Raw genomic sequence first — 19835 nt, forward strand, 5'->3', positions numbered from 1 at the left:
CTCAACATTACTTCCGCCTGACATGCAGATGACATTCCCACTGCCTGGGATCAATGGTGGACTGCTGTGTCCTCGGAGAAAGCAAGAAATTTGCCATTAGTGGTGTCCATGTACATTTGGTACAAACGCAATGATATCATTTTTGCGGAAGGCAGGCGTAACTGGCAGCTTCTTCCGCCTACCATATGTGCTGCCTACACAGAAATTCCTTTTGACATTAAAGCTATTACTCCCAAGCATATCACTCCCGAATTTATAAACAGGAATATGCCGTGGGCATATTTTGATGGGGCCGCATCAGCTCAAGGGTGTGGAGGGGGTATCCTATTCCACATAACAGAAACTCATTATTTTCATCTGAGACTGGGTCTTGGTCTGGGTACCAACAATCATGCCGAACTCATCACATTGAGACATCTTCTTTATTTCGCTCTATCTAAAAACTGCAGACAAATACAAATCTTTGGTGATTCTAAGATAGTGATTGATTGGGCAAACAATAATTCCATTTGTCACACATATTCTTTGAGACATATCTTGGAAGAAATTGTTTTTTTCAAAACACATTTTGACCGGATCACTGTTTCTCATATCTACAGGGAAAGAAATACAACTGCTGACCGGCTCTCGAAAGAAGCGGCGGATCGGCCTCTAGGCGACTGGATGATCGAGGAATACAGTCCAGACGGGATGCACGTTTTCTACCATCGCCCCTACATAGATGGACTGCTACAAGGGGACAACCTCCCCTACTGATTTTGAATTTTTGATTCACTAGATTATGCTCTGTATATAATGGCATGGCTCTTTCAGACAATATTGTAAAATTTTTGAACAGAGGTAAAACCTCAATTTTTGCATATTACAGTACATTATGTATATCTGAAATTTTTGTAAATGGATACAGCCCCATCGTATCCATAGCGACACTTATGGGACAGATCTTTTGTAACTACTGAACAGTGGTAATACCACGATTCCGCATATGCCATTGGCATCTACAGCATGTAATCTCTATTATACCTCTTAATAGAAATTATGAACTCTATTTTCCCCGGAAAAACACCTCCTTTAGAAAAATACTCGGTAATATCAGGAAGTCATGATTTTCACAAAATTTGATCTGGAATATGAAATTTGACTAAACGACGCCTACGCCTCCATTCATGTATATGATCCGAAATGTAGGTAGACGTTGACTTTTTTAGTGAAGTAAAATTTCACTACTAGTATCATATCGAATTGGTAACTGAAAATGTGTCAAAAATGTTGTTGCTAATAAGTTGAAATTATGGAAGTAGACACGTGGTAAATCAATGTACCATTTTGTTGTTGAATCGGTTAAAGTTTGTTGAAAAAGGCATAATCTAATAGAATCATCAGTTAATGAAATCGACGCACACCAAAGGTGATATGTCATAACGTGATTTGATTGTTCCACTCTTGATTTACCTTCAAACTTTGATATATCACTTGGTAACTTAGTAGGAATTGTCGGACAAAATTGATAACAATAGATAGGATCATTCGTCAACTAGGATAAATCTGGAAAATCTAAGGTTGCGATGAATGGTAACTACCAGTTGAAGCCTTGTTGTGGATTTTGAAAACCCTGAGGGTTAATTCCAACCCCTGGAGGAGGATACCCATGATATCTTAGAATAACTTGCACAATTGATATTTTCATTCCTCCAGGGTAACCAGGGTGAGACATATAAGGTTGCGGTTGAAATGGAATTTTAAAAATATGTCCAAGGTATGGTTGACTTTGAAAAGGTGGAATTTTAACCATTTGACCCAAGTAGTACCGCCCCTATGAAGGTTGACCTTGAGAAAATTGATTCCGAAAAGGTTGGCCTTGGAAAAATTGACCTTGTAAAGGTTGCCTTTGAAAAGCTTGACCTTGATATGGTGTTTGCACTATCCCTATACTAGGTTTTCCGATAGGAATCTATGTTGTAGATTGGAAATTAGCAATATTTTGATAGGCAAATGCTAGAGGGATAGCCTGTGTAGGTTGTTGAACTAGTATTTCAAGTGTAACTTGGGCAGTCGTTTGTGATACTCCCAAGATAAGTGTTTGAGGTGAACTTGGAACCGATTGTTGAACAAATGTTTGAACTATATACTAAATAGGTGTTTTAGGACTACCTTGAATAAGTTGTTGAATTGGTTGTTGAACGGGTGTTTGTGGAATTCCTTGGACAACTTGTTGAACAGGTGTTTTAGGGCTACCCTGGACAAGTTGTTGAACTGGTTTTTGAACAAGTATTTGTGGAATTCCTTGGAAAACTTGTTGAACAGGTGTTTTCGGAATCCCTTAAACAGGTTGCTAGATAGGTGTCGAAATACTTTGAATAGGTATTTTTGGAATAGATTGTCCAGTAGGTTGAACAGGTTGATAAAATAACACTTGTGGAGCAACTTGAATAGGATGTTGAGAAAAAAACGGGATTCCAAATAGTATTCATCCCAAGGTAAGGAGCACCAATCAAGGGTTGAGACACAACAGGTTGACTTCGACCGACCTGAGGCACCTAACTAAATTTTGCATAAGTTTCAACATAAGTTTTTCCTCCAACCGTAGGATATGACTCGACAATTGGTTGTCCACCAGGTGGAGGATAAGGTGGTTACCCCCCAGGCGAATAATAAACACCAATTGGGGTTACATGAGGATTACCTAAAGTACCAGATACCATGTTAACATATTGGTTTGATGTCAAAGGTACTTCAGGCATGGAATTCATGCTTTAAACAATAGAGGTAGATAAACCAGATGACCAAGTAGAAACTTGAGGGGAAGGAGTGGCTCCTGAAAAAGTTCTAGTAAGTGATTGGTACCTAGCAGGTCTGAAGGACCACCATATAATAATGACTCCGGAGAGATGGTATACATAGAGGTATTAGTAGGTTGACTCCTAGGAGGAATTTTTAACATGTTTCATCTTGGTGAAAAGTAGAAAGGAGTGTGGTAACATGGAATACCTTGACCTAAATAGTTCAAGGGGGTGAAATACCAAGGATCTGGTCAGAAAGGATCAAAAGGAAGTCTTTGAAAAATTGTTGGTTCACCAGTAGTAATAGGAGTATGTGGTGATTCTTCCTCCTCTTCTCCAGTAATATCTTCAATACTTATAAGACTAGGAGGTAGACTAGATGTAATTATAAGCCTCCTTCGAGGTGAAGGTGATGCAGGAGTAGGGGCTACAACAGTTGAAGGTGATTCAGGTTAAGAAATGTCATAGTTAGGTTCTTTAACGTATGGTTCAGTTAGTTCAGTGTCTGAAATTTCTCTAATGTCAGATTCTCTTTGAATAACTTCAGTAACTTCTAGCCCAGATTGAACCAAGCTTGATTCTGCCTCGTGAGGTTGAATCACTTCAATTTCTACTATCTCAGATTCTACAATTGTAGATGTCTCATGTTGATCTAAGGTCTCGGATCCTATTGATTTCGACTTTTCAACTTTAATCTTCTCCAATTGTCTAGGTGTATATCCAGGGGGTAAACACTGCATTCTACGTGAATGCCTCGATGAATCAACCACGGTGATTTTTTATTAAAAGTTTAAATAATATTCACAATCCACACCTAAGGTCTGTAAAAAGTAAAAATGAGCAAATAACACATGCTAGTAAATCTAAGGAGTCAAACCATGCAAATGAACTTTTCACAATGAAATCATTAGTTGGTGATGAAATCCAACGTCACAGAGATCAATTTGAAAAGTGAATAAAGATAGAGTGGGTGGAAACGTTGACAACTTATTTAATGAACATGATCTGGTGCAAGTAACTTCACTTAAAACATCTTGAGTGAAGAATACCCTCCAAAAAGGTCCAAGTGAGTCTAGCCAACGTTTGTTCTAGGTACAACAGAGACTTCCCCTCTGTCGTCACCTTAGGTAATAACCCTAAGATTATGGTCTCTAAGGTTACCACTTATGACAATTTAACCTGGGGGGACAGTCGCAGATCGAACGTACATGCAAGGGTAGAGTAACAAAGCTCAATCCCCTTGAAAGTTCCTCAACATGGTTAATATGAGGTTTACTTTCAAATGACTCCCAAGCACCTTTCGACACCGTTTGTAATACGTGTAAATCACTCTACCATAACCAATGAAGTGGGGTCGATCACTCCACTGGGTCTGATATGATCTCGTGCTTAAATCCTTTGTTAAGGGAGCTTTCCAGAGCCAAACTGTAATAAATGGATTTACTCCCTATCGCAAGATTCTAGTGTTTATTTGCAGCTTTGGAAAGTTAACTCACTTCCCTATTCCAAAGCCCTACAACCTGATCTAATGTAGGTGTAAAGAGCCCTAAAATAACAAAAATTCTAATTGATTTTATTAACGTTGTTTTTTAAAGTTGTTACTTACTCAATGGGTAAATGGATGTGAAACTGGTGGTGTTATGACTTGACCCAAAACTTTAATGCAATCGAACATGTTATTGTGATGTTTTCATTTTGATGAATTTCTAATTATGTTAAGAGAGATCTTTTCAAATTTTCAAAGAAAAAACAAAAACTCCTAATTTCACAATATCCCTTTTCATGAATGAAAAAATTAACCTTTAATATTTCAATTCTCCCAATAACTCAAAAACCATGAAACTTTCCTTTTACATACAATCACTCAAAATTTTAAAAATTCATAATGAAACCAATCAAATCATTAAAATGAATTTCTTCAAATGAATGTTATGAATTTAATGTTGTCTAAAGTACAATTTTGAAAAACTTTAGCATTGAAAGAAGAACAACTTTTCGTTTCAAGTTCAACAAAAGAAGCATTTTCATAAAAATAACTTATTCTTGAAAAAACACTACTTTTCATTAACGAAATAATCTTTCACAAACAGGTAAAATAAACACTAAATCTGATTTGTTTGAAAGAAGAAAGACATGAAGACAAAAAAATCGAGAACAACCAATCCTTCTTTTGATAAATCTACAAAACACCAGATGAAGCTTTTACCGTAATTCATGAAAACATTAAATTTTCAAGAAGACTCTTTCACCACACTCAATTGAACTAACAAAGACTTTATAAAGATGTAAACAACTGTAATCAAGCATAAAAAAACAAAATTCCTAGACTTAGTGAAAGGAAAACTCAGATTTTAAAATATTTCAACTATGTACGCAAGTAAACAGTTTGATCCAATATGCATACGCATTGTTGCTAAAGGCTCAGTGCGTAGAAATACATTCTATTTCTAAAGATAAAATGCACAATTAGAGAAAAAAAATAAAAATGAAACCAAACAATTTACAAAATCCAAAACTTTTAATGTCTTTCAGACACTCAGACAAAGCTATGAGAAAAGGTTTAAAAGTCAAAACAAGGAGATGATTAAGAACAAGACATTCCCAATGGAGTCACCAAATTTGTTATAGCAGACTAATCCTTCTTACAGATAAGAAGGATCTCCCTAGATTTCAAACAAAACCTAGTAACTAACATCAAAAGAATTGCCACCTTTCTGTAGCTTACAACTGAACGTGAAACATGTAGTATGTGAAGAATCACTTATCTATTAAAGAAGTGCTTGTCGAAGTCCTTTCAGTGATTTCCACAACCATCTTTTCCTCATTGCCTTAGAGGCTTTCCCAATTCTTCCCACAACTTCTCCATGATGCTCCAAAAGAGATCTGCATAGACAAAAACATTCAAAGGGATCAAAGCATATCATATATAAAATCAAAGGTAAATGAAGTTCATAACTTAACATACAACATATAGTTGAATCAATAATCAGTTATAAACCATGCGAGTGATCAAGGAATCTCGAAAATAACATCAAAATAGACACAATTAGGAAAGAACAATTGCTTTGTATTGAATTCAAAGAAGAACAAGCTTACAACCTGTTTGCCTTGATGTCTCAAGCCTCTTCCAATGGTCTTGAATCTTCTCCTTGGGTGACAAGCCTTCTAGCCCTATTCCAGTAGCATAAATTTACCTTCATTGGCCCTCCCTAATCCTCTGGTCTGTGTTTGATTTATAGGCCAAGAGGAGGAGGTTTGAGATCCTCTTCCTAAGGGATGAGATCCTCAAAAGGTGGGATTAGGGCTCCATAAAGAGATGGAATTAGCTCCATGAATAGAGCGATTAGGCTTCAGTAAGCATCAACTCAAAGCTTTCAATTGGGAAAGATTCACTTAATAAAGCTTCTAGAATTTACTTCTTCTTCTTATTCTTTTACTTCCATTGAGTCATGTGTGCATTTAATAGTGGAAGACAGAGCGCAAATTTGCGCTAACTTTAATGGTCAAATCTGCGTATGCACAGAAACTTGCTAGGGAACTGCACAAGTACTCGAAATGGGTTTTTGGACCATGTAATCGATCATTCTCATTCTCTTTGTGATTGTTTATATTATAGCCTTGTAGGGGAATGCTTTGGAACACTTTGATAGATAACGTAAGATCTTCATTGACGATCATTTGCCTAATGGTGACAAAATGACGTGTAACACTTTTCTCAAGCCACACTTATCCACCAGGGTAGGATTAACATAACTATAATTAGATCCAAGATCAATCAAAATAGAAATAACTCAACCACAAATCTTACCTTCCATCTCAATAATGGATGCTTGGTGATTTGCTTGTTTGTTGTCCACAACTGCAAAAATCCAAGGAATACTATGACCAACATACCCAACTATTTGTGCTTCCTGAGCACTATATATTTGAGGCATGCCTTCATGGTACAATGGACAATCCTTCTTACGATGATCTCTGCCACATATTCAACGCTGCAACGATCCTCTACCATCACCTCTAGTCTACTACGACCCATGCCCCTTCTCAATTGTATTGAACTTATTGTAAGGAACCACATTTTATTTCTCACCTGCATCCTGAGGTCTTCCCCACTTTGGTGGTCACTCCCCTTTAACTTTCGCATTTGCCTTCAAGTCACGTTTAGGCTCAACTTTGTGCTTTGACTGCCCATAACAATGCTTCAATTTTTGGATGGCTTTGTCTAGCGATCTAGGCTCATCAAACTCAATCTGGTCTCTATATGTTGTTGGAAACCCATTGATGAACCTCTGAATCTTAGCCTTATCATCCTTAAGATAAGACACATAACTCAACAACTCAAGGGACCTACTAGTGTACTAATCATCTATCATAGAACCCATCTGCAACTCATAAAATGTAGAAATTCCCACTGTAGATCAACAGATTATGCAATATACAAAGAAAAATACAAGATCTACTTCTACAACAAACTTTGCGGAAGCTTAATCGAATATGAGCAAGATCAAATAGAACACATATAACTGAGAATGAGAAAGCAATCACACATGAACACAGAAGAATAACCCAGGGAAAGCCTCAGCCTAAAACCCCAATCTCTGTATTATCATACAAGTGGAAATATGTTCAGATTACAAAAAGAATCAGCTCACAAGCTATCCTGCTCGCTCTGCAATATAACAATACTGCTCATAAACAGTCAAAGGCTCTCACAACCTTCTCCTCTGCCCTCCAAGCCTCCTATTTCCTTGCGCAGTTTTTCCTGGGGTCCAGTGCTTCCACTTGTGTGAATTCCCACCTCACACTGCTCACTTGGCTCAGAAATAACTGCACAAACCTGAAGGAGATGATTCCTTCTGCATGGATGAGTTTCCTATATAGGAAAAATCCTCCAACTGATAGTACATTGTCCCTTCCTCTGATCTCAACTGGGTCTCTGACTGAACTGACATGCATGAGTTATTTATGAGAGAATATTCAGTTATCTGAAGTGCAGCAGTTACATGCATGCATGCATTAACTAACTGAACTCACAATTAATTCCACAAACTGTTGGAACTAATCTAACTGGACTTAACTTAGTTAACTGAGCTAACTAATTACAACTCATCCTTATCTCTTTAACTGAGGGATAAATTCCTCAATCAATGGAGAAACTATTGCATGTCTTCACATAGACTTCATGTTTGATTTTCTACAACTAATTAACTCAAGATGAATTAATTAATTATTTTACAAACAACTGCTAAGATCAAATTCGAATTTTACTTCTCAATTGTAGTTCAGGGACTAACTAAAATTGGAATCTATCCCGAAATGATATTTTTACAATTTCCATTTTTCATTCCTTATTGCTATGTCCAACACTGGTACCTGAAATGCTATTTTTAGCATTTCTTGTTGCTATTTTCAACATAAAACTCCTTAGCTCTGTCAACATAGTGCCTTGCCGACAAGTACTTCTTTTTGAAGAGTCTCTCAAACTATTCCCAAATCAGTCCATCTTCCTGAATTCCCCTGACATTCTTCACATCTTCCCACCAAATATTTGCTTTCCCTTTAACACTGAAGGTGTCGATCTTAGCTTTCATGTTCTCTAAGTAGCTATGCAATCTAAAAAAATTCTTCATCCCAAGCAACCATGTCTTTGCATCTTCTGCCTTCTTCATATCTCCATCAAATGTAGGAGGGTTGACTTTCTTGAACTCCTCAAGTAAATACTCACCCCTCCTATAAGGATTATGATGGTGATTACTGTTATGATGTCTCCTAGATGAGGACCTAGAATGATGGCTATACATACCAGTGCTCCTGTCAGGTGTATCCAATAATCTTCCACTCTAACTGTATCCCCTCTATCCAACCTGTATCTAGACCAAGACCTGCTATCATGGGCTCCATTAGTTTTCTCTTCCTTCTCTTGATTGATCCTCAATTTTCCCTATCTTTGTAACTCTGACAAGCTCTAAAGGATTGTTGCATTAACCTCTACTTTATTCTCTTATGCCCTTGCAAGTCTTTCCTGAGCCTCGACCAACCTACCATTTTCTGCTTTTCAACTTCTAATCTCTGCCTTCAAGATCCTTAATGTATCTGTTATACCAGGAGAATACTCTTCTCATTGCTCCCCAACTGATTTGTAGGGAGAGTCACAGGAACTGTAGTCTACCATTTGGCTCATCATATTTGATTTTCTTCTTCCTACAAGTGTATCATGTTAGATAAACCAAATAAATACCAAAATCAAATCCACACCTTAGTGATGTTCAGGGGAGGCTTATCTCATCTGCAAGATCATTCCACATTACCATGTGCATGTATAATCATAAGCATATCCATATATCATATCAACACATTGGCATAACAACAGAACAACATCATCCATGACCATACCAATTGTATACCATAACCCCATGCATGACAATCATAACCTTGAAAACATCAGACTTTACCCAAGAGAGTGCAACTCGCTATGATACCACCATGTAACATGCCTCCTCTCATATCTACCCACTTTCACGGCTTTACCGGGTAAAAATGAGCTGAGGGGCTACTATGATAAGACTCAACCTCCTATATGACCTTCAGGAAATGGAGTCGACAACTTAAGACCTTATTGACTTCTCTTAGGTGCTACAGGACCTCTAGGAGAAACCCAACCCATCCAGGTGTCCAACCCCTGAGATAACTCTCTTTTTTCCTGACTTAGGTCTTTTTTTTTTTCTTTTTACAGAAACGGTTATGGGATTTTCATTAGCTATCTGGCAAAAAGCCATAAATTCGGTTACAAAAGATGAAACTGGTTTCCTGGCATCTCTCCAACCAGCTGAACATGATACATACGCTTGTGAATCGCCTCTTTTTACAGTTTTTCACATGAACTTTTGCTGCTGATTTCCCAAGCTTATGGATGCATACGAACTGATTTAACAGAAGACAGAAAAACATAGAAAATTTTAGGGAATTGGTTCCCAAGAGATTTCATTATCTCTGAGAATAGATCCAACGCCTAGCTGGGCTGCCTTATTTGCTTCTACATCTGCTTCTTTGTTGTTGTTTCTCAGGATATGGAAGAATTCCAGATTTAGGAGCTTTGTCATGCCTTTAATTCTTGAAATTGTTCTTGCAAGTCGAAGATCTGCCAAATTAGTATTGGACACCATTGCATTGATAATGACTTGGGAATCGCGGAAAACAATTGCTTCTACTGTGTTCTTTAAGCGTTTTGATCCCTTGAAACAGGGCCATGACTTCAGCTTGGATGCTTGAGGTGTGGCCCAGTCCCCATGCAAACCTGTGGATGGATGCTTCTTTTGGATTTATAATTAATCCTCCTGCTCCAGCCATTCCTGGATTTCCCTTGGCTGCCCCGTCAAAGAAAAGAGAGGGGAGTGTTTGCTTGGACAGCCAAGCTTGAAATTCTTCATCATTTTTTCTGATTTGCCAATCTTTGAGGCCTATAGGTGATATATTCGATTTTTGGAAATTGAGATTGAGGGCTGCTCCAAACTCAATGTCCTGCTGGCTTAGATTTATGTCATCTTTTTTATCTCTTAGCCACTCATTTAACTGACCTTTTACTGTGTTTGCAACTAGCTTGTAGTTCTGTTCCTTATCTCTGAAGATCCTTTTGTTCCTCTCCAACCATATTTTCCAGCTGATGAACTTGGGCAGAGCGGTCCATGCTGCTTTTACAATTTTGTTTTTTGGCCTTGGGCCTGGATACCTGGCCAACCACCCAGCAAACAAATCCGGGACTGAGTGGGGGAAGATGGGCATAGATTTCGATGTTCCAAGGAGCTCATGCCAGACTAGGCCTGTAAATTTGCATTCCAGTGAGAGGTGCACAGCAGATTCCAGATTCTCTTTGCATAGAGTACATCTTGATGGTCCTAGAAATCCCCTTTTCTAGAGCCTGTCATCTGTAAGGATTTTTTGGTGGCATAGCAGCCAGCAGAAAAAATCGATCTTTGGAATGGTGGGGAAATTCCAAATACCAGTCCAAGGCACCGGGTTAGGAGGAACGTGGGGTCTCTCCGTGATTTTGGCATAGCCCTGAGCCACCGAGTACCCAATCTGTTTCGTTCCCCAGCCTCTCGAGTCTTTTCTTCTTGCGTGTAGTGGCGCAGCTCCATGCAGCATCTGAAGCAGCGTATCATAGTCAGACTGCCACGCAGATGGCACATTGATCATTTTCCAGCCAGCCCAGCTGTCTCCACACCAAGTCGATATGTCCCATAGCGTTTTAAAATTTGCTTCATCCATCCACGCCTTCAGCTCGTCCCTAAGGCTCGAATTCACCAGTGGAGGCCTGTTCATTATGTTGTCATCCCATATCCTGATGCGTTTTCCATTTCCTGGTATCCAGTAAGCATTGTCTCTTATTAGTGGCCCAATTTTAAAAATTAGATTTCTGAGGGGGGATCTAATTTGGTCTTTGGGCTGCTCCAAGCACCGTAGCCTCTGACCTCTGAAATATTTCCTCCACAGTACCAGCTGAACCCATCCTGGCTTTGGAGCTATGATCTTCCAAATCAGTTTGGCTCCCATTGCTAAATTCTGTGTGCTTAGATTTTTAAAGTTTAATCCTCCCTCCTGTAGCGGCCTGGAGACTATTTCCCAGTTCACTAGAGAAATTCTCTTCTCATTATGCTTACCTCCTTGCCAGAGAAATTTCCTGATTAACTCCTCCATCCTCTTAATAATTCCCATTGGCGCCAAAAGAACAGAGAAATTAAATAGCGGCAGGCTGCTTAGCACAGATTTGATGAGCACTGATTTTCCGGCAATGTTGAGCCAGGAGGATCCCCAGGCCTGCATTTTTGTTTTGAATTTTTCTATCTGGGGATGCCAATCCTTGCTCATAGCCCTCTTATGGAAGATGGGCAGCCCAAGGTATTTAAAGGATGTCCAGGATGCTGAAGCTGCAAAGCCTAGACATCTGGCTATGGAATTTGCAGCAGCGACTGAGATATTCCAGCAATAAACATGGCACTTACCTCTGTTTAGTTCACTGCCCGATGCTTGACAGTACTCTTCCAGCAATTCTTTGAATTTGCTTGCAGACAGTTGAGATGCAGCCCCTAGAAGCAAAGTATCATCTGCAAAGAGGGCGTGATTGATGCTTTTGACCCCTCTTGCTATGCACAGGCCAACTATCTCTTGATCTTGTTGCTTCTTGTTTAAATAAAAACTGAGGACTGAGGCCTGCAACACAAAGAGGAGGGGTGAAAGGGGACACCCCTGCCTCAGCCCTCTAGATGCTTTGAAGAAGTCGGCAGCCCTGCCATTCACTAAAGGTGCAATCCAGGGTTCGGAGATACATGCTCTGATCCACTTGATAAATTTTTTACCAAAGCCAAGTTTGTGCATTACATCAAATAGAAAACTATGTCTTACACGATCAAATGCATTAGCTAGGTCGAGTTTGATGACCATACCTTTTTCTTTTCGATGAAGACTGGAGTGGATCGCCTCTTGGACCAAGATGAAATTATCTACCAGCTGCCTGCCATGTATAAAGCCACCTTGGTTCTCCGGGATGACTTTAGGGAGGATTTTCTTCAATCTGTTTGCTATGACCTTGGTAATCACTTTGTATCCAATGTTACATAAGGATATAGGGCGAAATCTATTAAATGAGTTAGCACCTTTTTCTTTAGGAATGAGAGCGAGGAATGCTGAGTTTGTGCTGCCTCCGATTTTTTGGCACTCTTGCGACTTCTGGATCATTTTCAAGAGCTCCTTCTCAACTATCTGCCAACATGTTTGAAGAAATCTGGGCGTGAATCCATCTGGACCCGGGGCTTTGTCGGGTTCCATTGCAAAGAGGGCTTCTTTAACTTCGTTTTTGGTGATTTTATCTTCAAGAGCCTGGTTCATTTTAGCAGTGATGAGGTTGGGGACAACATCTATCAGGTTATCGTTTTGGCTGGTCTCCTCGCCTTCAGTATACATCTTCTCAAAGTGGTCTGACGCTGCCCTCTTAATGCTAGCAAAGTCTTGTAGAGTGCAGTCATCTTTTTTAATTTCTGATATAGAATTTCGGCATTTCCTGGCTTGAGCCTGCTTGTGGAAAAAGGAAGAATTTCGATCCCCAGCCTTGAGCCATAAACTCCTTGATTTGAGCCTCCAGAATTCTTCTTCTGCCAAGCAGGCCTTATGAAATTTTTGTTGCAGCTGATATTCCTTGTCTAGCTCTTCTTTGGTGATTTCAGCAACTTCTAGATGGAGGTGCTGTTTTTCCAGATCGCTTTGAATTTTTTTTCTGTCCACAGCGGGGTTGGGCAAGGTCTTAACCCAGCCTTTCAGCATCACTTTAACTCTGTGCAGTTTTTCCTCCCATACAAAGAAAGGAGATCCCTTGACTGGCTCTTTCCAGCAATCTCTGACCTTTAGCATGAAATCTTTCTCTTTAGTCCATAGAGAACTAAATCTGAAAGGTATAGGTCCTAGATCCTTAGGAGTTAACAGTTCTAGGCTGATGGGCTTGTGATCTGAGACACTACTATGAAGAATACGCATTCTAGTCTCTAAACCGAGAAGCAGGAAGGAGCTTTGAACAAAAAATCTATCAAGTCTTGCCGCTATATGTCCCGGTCCCACTCTCTTGTTTGACCAAGTGAACTTGCCTGTGACTGGTTTTATATCTAGCAGATCCCAGTCTTGCATGAGGTCTTCCGCCCATTCTCTTGCCGGATCCCTGACTATGCTCCCTCCTCTTTTTTCTGATGCGAGGAGGGTGAGATTTAGATCTCCAGCTATAATTATGTTTTCCAGATTTTCTAAATCTGCCAGACTTTTGATGGAGTCCCAACAGTTTTTTTTCTCACCTGCATTGTTAGGAGCATACACATTGAACAAACAAATAATCTCCTTTGATTCTAAATGCTGCATTTTTAAAAAGATCCAATGGGTATTCAGGGACTCAGAGATTAATGAAAACTTATTTGTGTTCCAGAGCGACCCAAGTCCTCCCGATGCTCCATGGGCAAAGATTGCATGCGCTCCACTTTTATTCCAATTTTTTTTGCTTACTTGGAGGAAAGCTGAGTCCTCCAATTTGGTCTCCTGGATGAGGAGGATATCTGGGGCTTCCAATCTTATTAGACTATGCATTGCTTCTTCCTTAGTTGTGGTGCCCATTCCCCTACAATTCCAGGAGACTATCTTCATCATTTATTTTTGCCTTGGTGGGCTCCCTTAGAGCCCTGGGATTGGATCCTAGTCATCTTCGGGGTTTTTGCTAGAAGCTTCTCTAGCGTTGGCTGGCTGCCCTGGAGCTTGTCCTTATAGGTTTCTTGTTCTCTCTTTTCCTTTGCAGACTTGCGTCCTCTTGTAGATCTTCTAGGAGAGGACTGGGATTCACCGATTTCACCTTCTTCCTCCGATTCCTCGGACTCTTGGGTTTCCTCCTCTTCTTCTGAAACCTTCTCTTTGGATCTCTCTGGAATACTTTTGATGGAGGGGGAGGCTTTAGAGGGAGCGGCCTCCTTTGGAACTTCTGTCTCCTGGGTGGTCATGATTTCAGATCTGAGGATTTCGAACTTATTCCCTTGGCTTTCCTTGGATGGTTTCTGAGCAGGACCCTCTTGAGGGGTTTTGGCGTTTCCGTTTGCGTTCTTCCTGTGAGATGTTTTGGATCACTTTGCCTGGTTCCATCCATCTTCCTTCCCTTTTTCTTCCACCCCTTTGGACGGGCAGTCTCTGGCAAAGTGTCCGTAGACGTGGCACTTCCGGCATTTGAACGGCAGTTGCTCATAATCCAGTTTCTGAATATGGGTCCAGGGACCTACAACTATTTTGATGGCTTCCGGTAGTCCAACCTCCAGATCTACCTCAACACAGATTCTGGCGCAATCATACTGGTCCTTGCTGTTGGCCTTGTCTATAAATTTTCCAAGGGTATTTCCTATATGCTTCAGAGACTCCCAGTTCCAACAGTGGACTGGAAGATTGGGGAGTCTCACCCACACAGGGACCGTTGTAGGTACATCCACTGCCGGATCAAAGTCTGGCGTCCATTTATTTAAGTACAGCCCTTGGGGGCCCATGAAGTAGGGGCCATTCCTGAAAATAAGATCTTTGTCCTCTTTTGCAGTAAATTCAAACAAAAAATATCCTCTCCCGAGGAAGTAAGAGGTTACCTTGTTTTTTATCAAAGGTGCCCAGTTCCTGGCAACCCAGTTCTCGGTAGACTTCGGGGAAGGCCAAAGGCCTGTAAACTGACCAACCAATGCCCGATCTGCCAACGACAAAGCTACTTGGATTGGTCCTTCTGGCGAAAGGGCGATCTCCGGGATATCTTCGAGCTTTTTCACAAATTTTGTTGCTTCCATGCATTTCTTCTTGGGCAGAGAGGCCAGTAGGGTTTTGAAGGCCTCAGCGGCGGAAGGTGAAGGAGGAGAGGGAGTCGACTCCTCCATGGAGGGCCAACAGATCCAGCCAGGGCGGCCGCAGTCTGCAGCAGAACCCTCAGCGGACTCCCTCGCAGGCTCAGAATGCGCGAAGTGCGGGGGCGCTCGCAGGCTCAGATCGCGCGGTATGCAGACCTCGCAGGTTGCAGAGCGCTAGTTTTTGTCAGGGGCCTTTTTTCCTGACTTAGGTCTTGCATTCATTATTTTCCTTCATTTTCCTCCTCACACGCAACCTATGACCTTTCATCTCCATTTCTCTTAATTTCCTTTATTTTCATAAATAAAATACCAATAATGCCTTTTTGCCTTTTCAAAGCCTTTTCCATTACCCTTTCCAAATTCCCTTTAGCCATAAACACATCAAGTGATTCCCACTATGATATTTTGCCCGACATTCATCTTGGAATAAGTGTCCCTTAACCGTTGTCTTATTTTTCCTTTATTAACTTTTATTACATGAAATTTTAATGCAGGATTGTTACAGACCCCTCCCACTTATGGGAACACCGTCCTCGGTGTTTTATGACACCTACAACCAACAAAACCGCTGAAAAGCAAAACATACTGCCAATGGAGCTTTATATCCTAGCTCGTTGCAGTATTTACAATGAACAACCTGCTCAAAAGCAAAACCATCATGACAACATGACAACCATACCGCTTATTGGAGCTTTATAACATAGCTCATGGCAGTATTTACAATAGAAACCATACATAAATATGTACAATACCAAAAAATCATTTGCCTCCACCGACAAACAATGAAGGATACATAGCCCACATCTGATCAACCATCTCCCATGTAGCTTCATTGGGCCCAAAGTGATTCCACTACACTTTAACTTGCTCGATTGCTCTGTTCTAGAGCATGAGATGTTTCTGCTACAATATGCACTAAGGTTCTGGCTGGAATTCTCCTTCTTGCTCCACCTGCAATACATACCAATCAATAACGTGATCAACATCCTTTACATATATTTTAAGCAATGAAACATGAAAAACATCATGGGATTTCACTATCGGAGGTAGTGCAAGTCTGTAGACCACTAGTCCAATCCTTTAAAGGATCTCAAAAGGCCTGCAGTACCATGGTGCCAACTTGGCACATGATCCAATCCTCAGGGAGCTCTTCTTGGGCTTGATGCACAAATACACATGCTCCCCAACCCGAAACTCCTTAAATGTCGTGTGCTAGTCTGCATAACACTTTTTCCCATCTTGTGTTACCTTTAGATTCTTCTTTATAACCTACATTTCTTGTTCCATGTCTGCTAACATGTATGGTCCAATAAGTACCTTGTTCATTGGATCACTCCAACTGATGGGAGTGTCACAACTCCACCCATACAGTACCTCAAATAGACTTGTCCTTAGTGACTCCTAGTAATCGTTGTTATAAGCAAACTCAACCAATGGAAGGTACTCCTCCCATCTCCTCTCCTGGTGCATCACATACATCCTCAACATATACTCCAGTATCCTATTGACCCTCTCTGTTTGTCTGTCTGTCTGTGGATGATAAGTTGTACTGAAGGCCAACTTTGTCCCTAAACCTGCAAACAACTCCTTCCAAGACTTGGAAATGAACTTGGCATCCATGTCCGACACAATCTTCTTCCAAACACCATGCAATATTATAATCTCCCTGATGAATACCTCTACTACCTCACTATCTCAATAAGTAGTCTTTACTGGAATGAAATGAGCTACCTTGCTAAAATTGTCTACCACAAGCATGATAGAATCATGTTGCCTCGATGTAATCGGAAAAACTGTAATGAAATCCATGGAAATGACCTCCCATTTCCATTCTGGAATCAGAATAGGCTGAAGCAACCCACTTGGATGCTTACACTCTGCTTTCACCTGCTAACAATTCAAACGTCTAGCCATGAACTTTGTCACTTCCTTCATGAGATTCGGTTAATAGTAGAACTTCTTCACTGTTGTCAACATCTTCTCGTAGCTTGGGTGACCTGAATTTGGTTTTACTTGAAACTCCCTCAAGATAATCTTCTTGAGTTCACTGTCATCTGACACATAGATCTTGTCCTTGAATCTCACCAAGCCATCTGTCGCGAGACAATAGTCTACATCTTGATCACTTGTACCCTATTGTAGTTTGTGCATAAGCTCCATGTACCTATCATCCTATTGTCCTGTCTGTAAGATTTGATCCTATAAATCTGTCCCATATGAGCTCACTGTTGCAATATGGTTCAACTGCACTTTCCCATTGAGAGCATCTGCAACCTTGTTCTCCTTACCCTTGATGTATTTGATCTTGAAGTCGAACTCGCTAATTATGGCCAACCATATAGCTTGCCTGCCATTCAGATTCGATTGGTCACACAAAAATCTCAACCCGTTGTGATTTCTCATCAATACAAGCCTCCTACAAAGAAGATAATGTCTCCACATCTTCAAGGCATGAATAATAGTCGCCAACTCAAGATCATGAGTTGGATAATTCTTCTCATGCTCATTCAGTTTCCTGGACTCATAGCATATCACCTATCCCTCCTACATAAGGACTCCACCAAGCCCTCTCTTTCAAGCATCTGTGCACACTACGAACTCCTTATCCAAATATGAAATCTTTAACACTAGAACATTCGTCAACAACTACTTTAACTATTCAAAACTCGTTGCACACTCCTTTGTCCATTCAAACTTGTTACACAAAAATATCGTCACCATGATTATTTGCAGTCAGTATGGGTCTGTCATCACTTGTACTGTCCTCCTAAGCAAGTCTCAGACCTCAGCTCTTCAAGTCAAGCTTTGAAAATGAGAGAAAGACATTGAAAATCAATAAAGCTCTGGTTCCGCACTTTCTCTCACTGTTACCTGCGGTCCCGCACCTTCTGTTTACAAAAACTGCGGACCTGCCCGGTCTGTCCCTAAAGGTGTGGGTGCGGACCCCTGTGAAAGTCAAAAAGGCGCAAGTTTATTCTAAAAAAACTCACTTTGGTTTAATTCTAGATGATTCTAGAAGGAATTTTGACGTGGATTGGCTGCTCTTAGGTGGTTCATGCATCCCAAAAGAGAAGGAGCTAATCCCTTGATGAGAGGAGCTATCCCTTTGAAGGAGGGCTTTATCCCTTTGAAGGAGGACCTAGTAACTTCCCTCCATTGCACTATAAATTCAAGCATTGGGCTGGTTGCTAGGGAGGTTAGAAGCTGAACATTTTTTAGGGTAAATGCTGGTGAAATTAAGACTTCCTAGTTGAGCTTGAGAGGAGAGATCACATACCTTTTTGGCTTCATTGGGAAGAGAGTGAAACTTGTCAAAGTAGAGGAGACTTCTTGCTGGACGCTGGGAGGAGCTTGTACAGCGTCAAGGCACAGATTGTAAAGTTCTTCTTTGATTTGAATTAATACAATCAGATTCATTTTTCTCAACAAATTGTCTCATGTCATTTGTTTCATGAATTCCTTGACTTTCATGTTAAATATGTTTTATGATATTGGCTTTTTAGGTGCTATTTAATTTGTTTGCTTGTTTGTGTTTGCAAATTGGCGACAAGGGAGCTCATTTGGATCGAAGTAGCGAGGCTTCCACAAACTTGCGTTGGACCCAAGGTAGGCCTAAAACACTTGTTTGCCTTTGTTTATAAATGCATATTTAGAGAAAGATAGTTTGTGATTGGTTTGCTTGTCATTAGGTCTTCTTTAGATTCTAGGAAGGCCTATCTTGTCCGCAAGATCGACTCATTCCGTGTGACAAAATGGCGACTCCGCTGGGGATTGAGGTTTTCCTTGTTTTTACTTTGACCTGAGAAACTGTGTTTTTGTTTCTGTTTTTGGCTTGTTGTGTGTGGAATTGGGTGGAAATTGTAGATCCAGGGTTATTTTTCGTTTTTCATAACTTTGGGAGAGGACTGCACCCTAGCCTTTTGACACAGTCTGTACTTATCCGCACTTTTGCTTTTAGCACAGAGCGGTACCGCACCTGTGTTAACTGTGGACCTGCGGACCCTGTCAAAATTTTGAAAAACCTAAGATTTCCTCTGTTAGTCAGCTTAGTTTTTGTTTAGAAGTTATTATCCACTGCCCAGACCTGCATATAACCTGTCAGAAGCTTTCCTTAGGTTGATTTCATTGGTGTTAGGGTTTTAGGTGAAATTCCTAGGAGTTTTGCTTGTTGGGTTTGTTTTTCATTTTGGTCTTGTAGTAGCTCTGAGCTTAGAAGCTGTAGGGACCTCAGATCACCTTGGTTTCTACCAGCCTTCTTATGAGTCTGACCATTTATGAAATCTACCCTTGTTGAGGAATCTGCTTTGTGTTTTCTCTTTACAAAACTTCGAAAAGCTTCTGTTTAAAAGTTTGGATTTTCATTTTTAAAAAGAAAACAAGATTGGTTGGTTTTGACTGATTTGTGATTCTACATAAATTGGTCCTTAGTTTACATCTAACTAAGTAAAACATCCTTAAAAAAGACATCTTGTAGGCTTTGACTTCAAATAGTTTTTTATGATTTATAGATCTCAAAGTTAGTCATTTCCATAGTTTTGAGTGTTTTATAAAAAATAAAAAAATCTCTTTTGGAAAAAGTTTGTTTTTGTAGTGGTTGAGTGCTTTGAAACGAAAAGGGAAAATTTTTGTGAAAATAACTAGTTGTCTCATTTTGAGTGCA

General features: G+C 40.2%; 1 protein-coding gene across 1 annotated transcript; it reads right to left on the minus strand.

Annotated features, from left to right (window-relative positions):
- Positions 1-14422: 14422 nt before the first annotated feature.
- Positions 14423-14833, minus strand: LOC149156271 (uncharacterized). The gene has a single exon (XM_089444706.1). The coding sequence runs from the start codon at positions 14831-14833 to the stop codon at positions 14423-14425; it is 411 nt and encodes a 136-aa protein (XP_089300832.1).
- Between the last annotated feature and the right edge of the window lie 5002 nt (positions 14834-19835).

The sequence above is a fragment of the Pinus tabuliformis genome, chromosome 9 (genome assembly GCF_031772625.1).
Source record: "Pinus tabuliformis cultivar Carrire ecotype Pingquan chromosome 9, CPIR1, whole genome shotgun sequence".
NCBI lineage: Eukaryota > Viridiplantae > Streptophyta > Pinopsida > Pinales > Pinaceae > Pinus > Pinus tabuliformis.

Excerpts from the sequence above, each read along its gene's own strand:
- LOC149156271 (XM_089444706.1), bottom strand. The coding sequence starts at position 14,833 with ATGGGCCCCCAAGGGCTGTACTTAAATAAATGGACGCCAGACTTTGAT.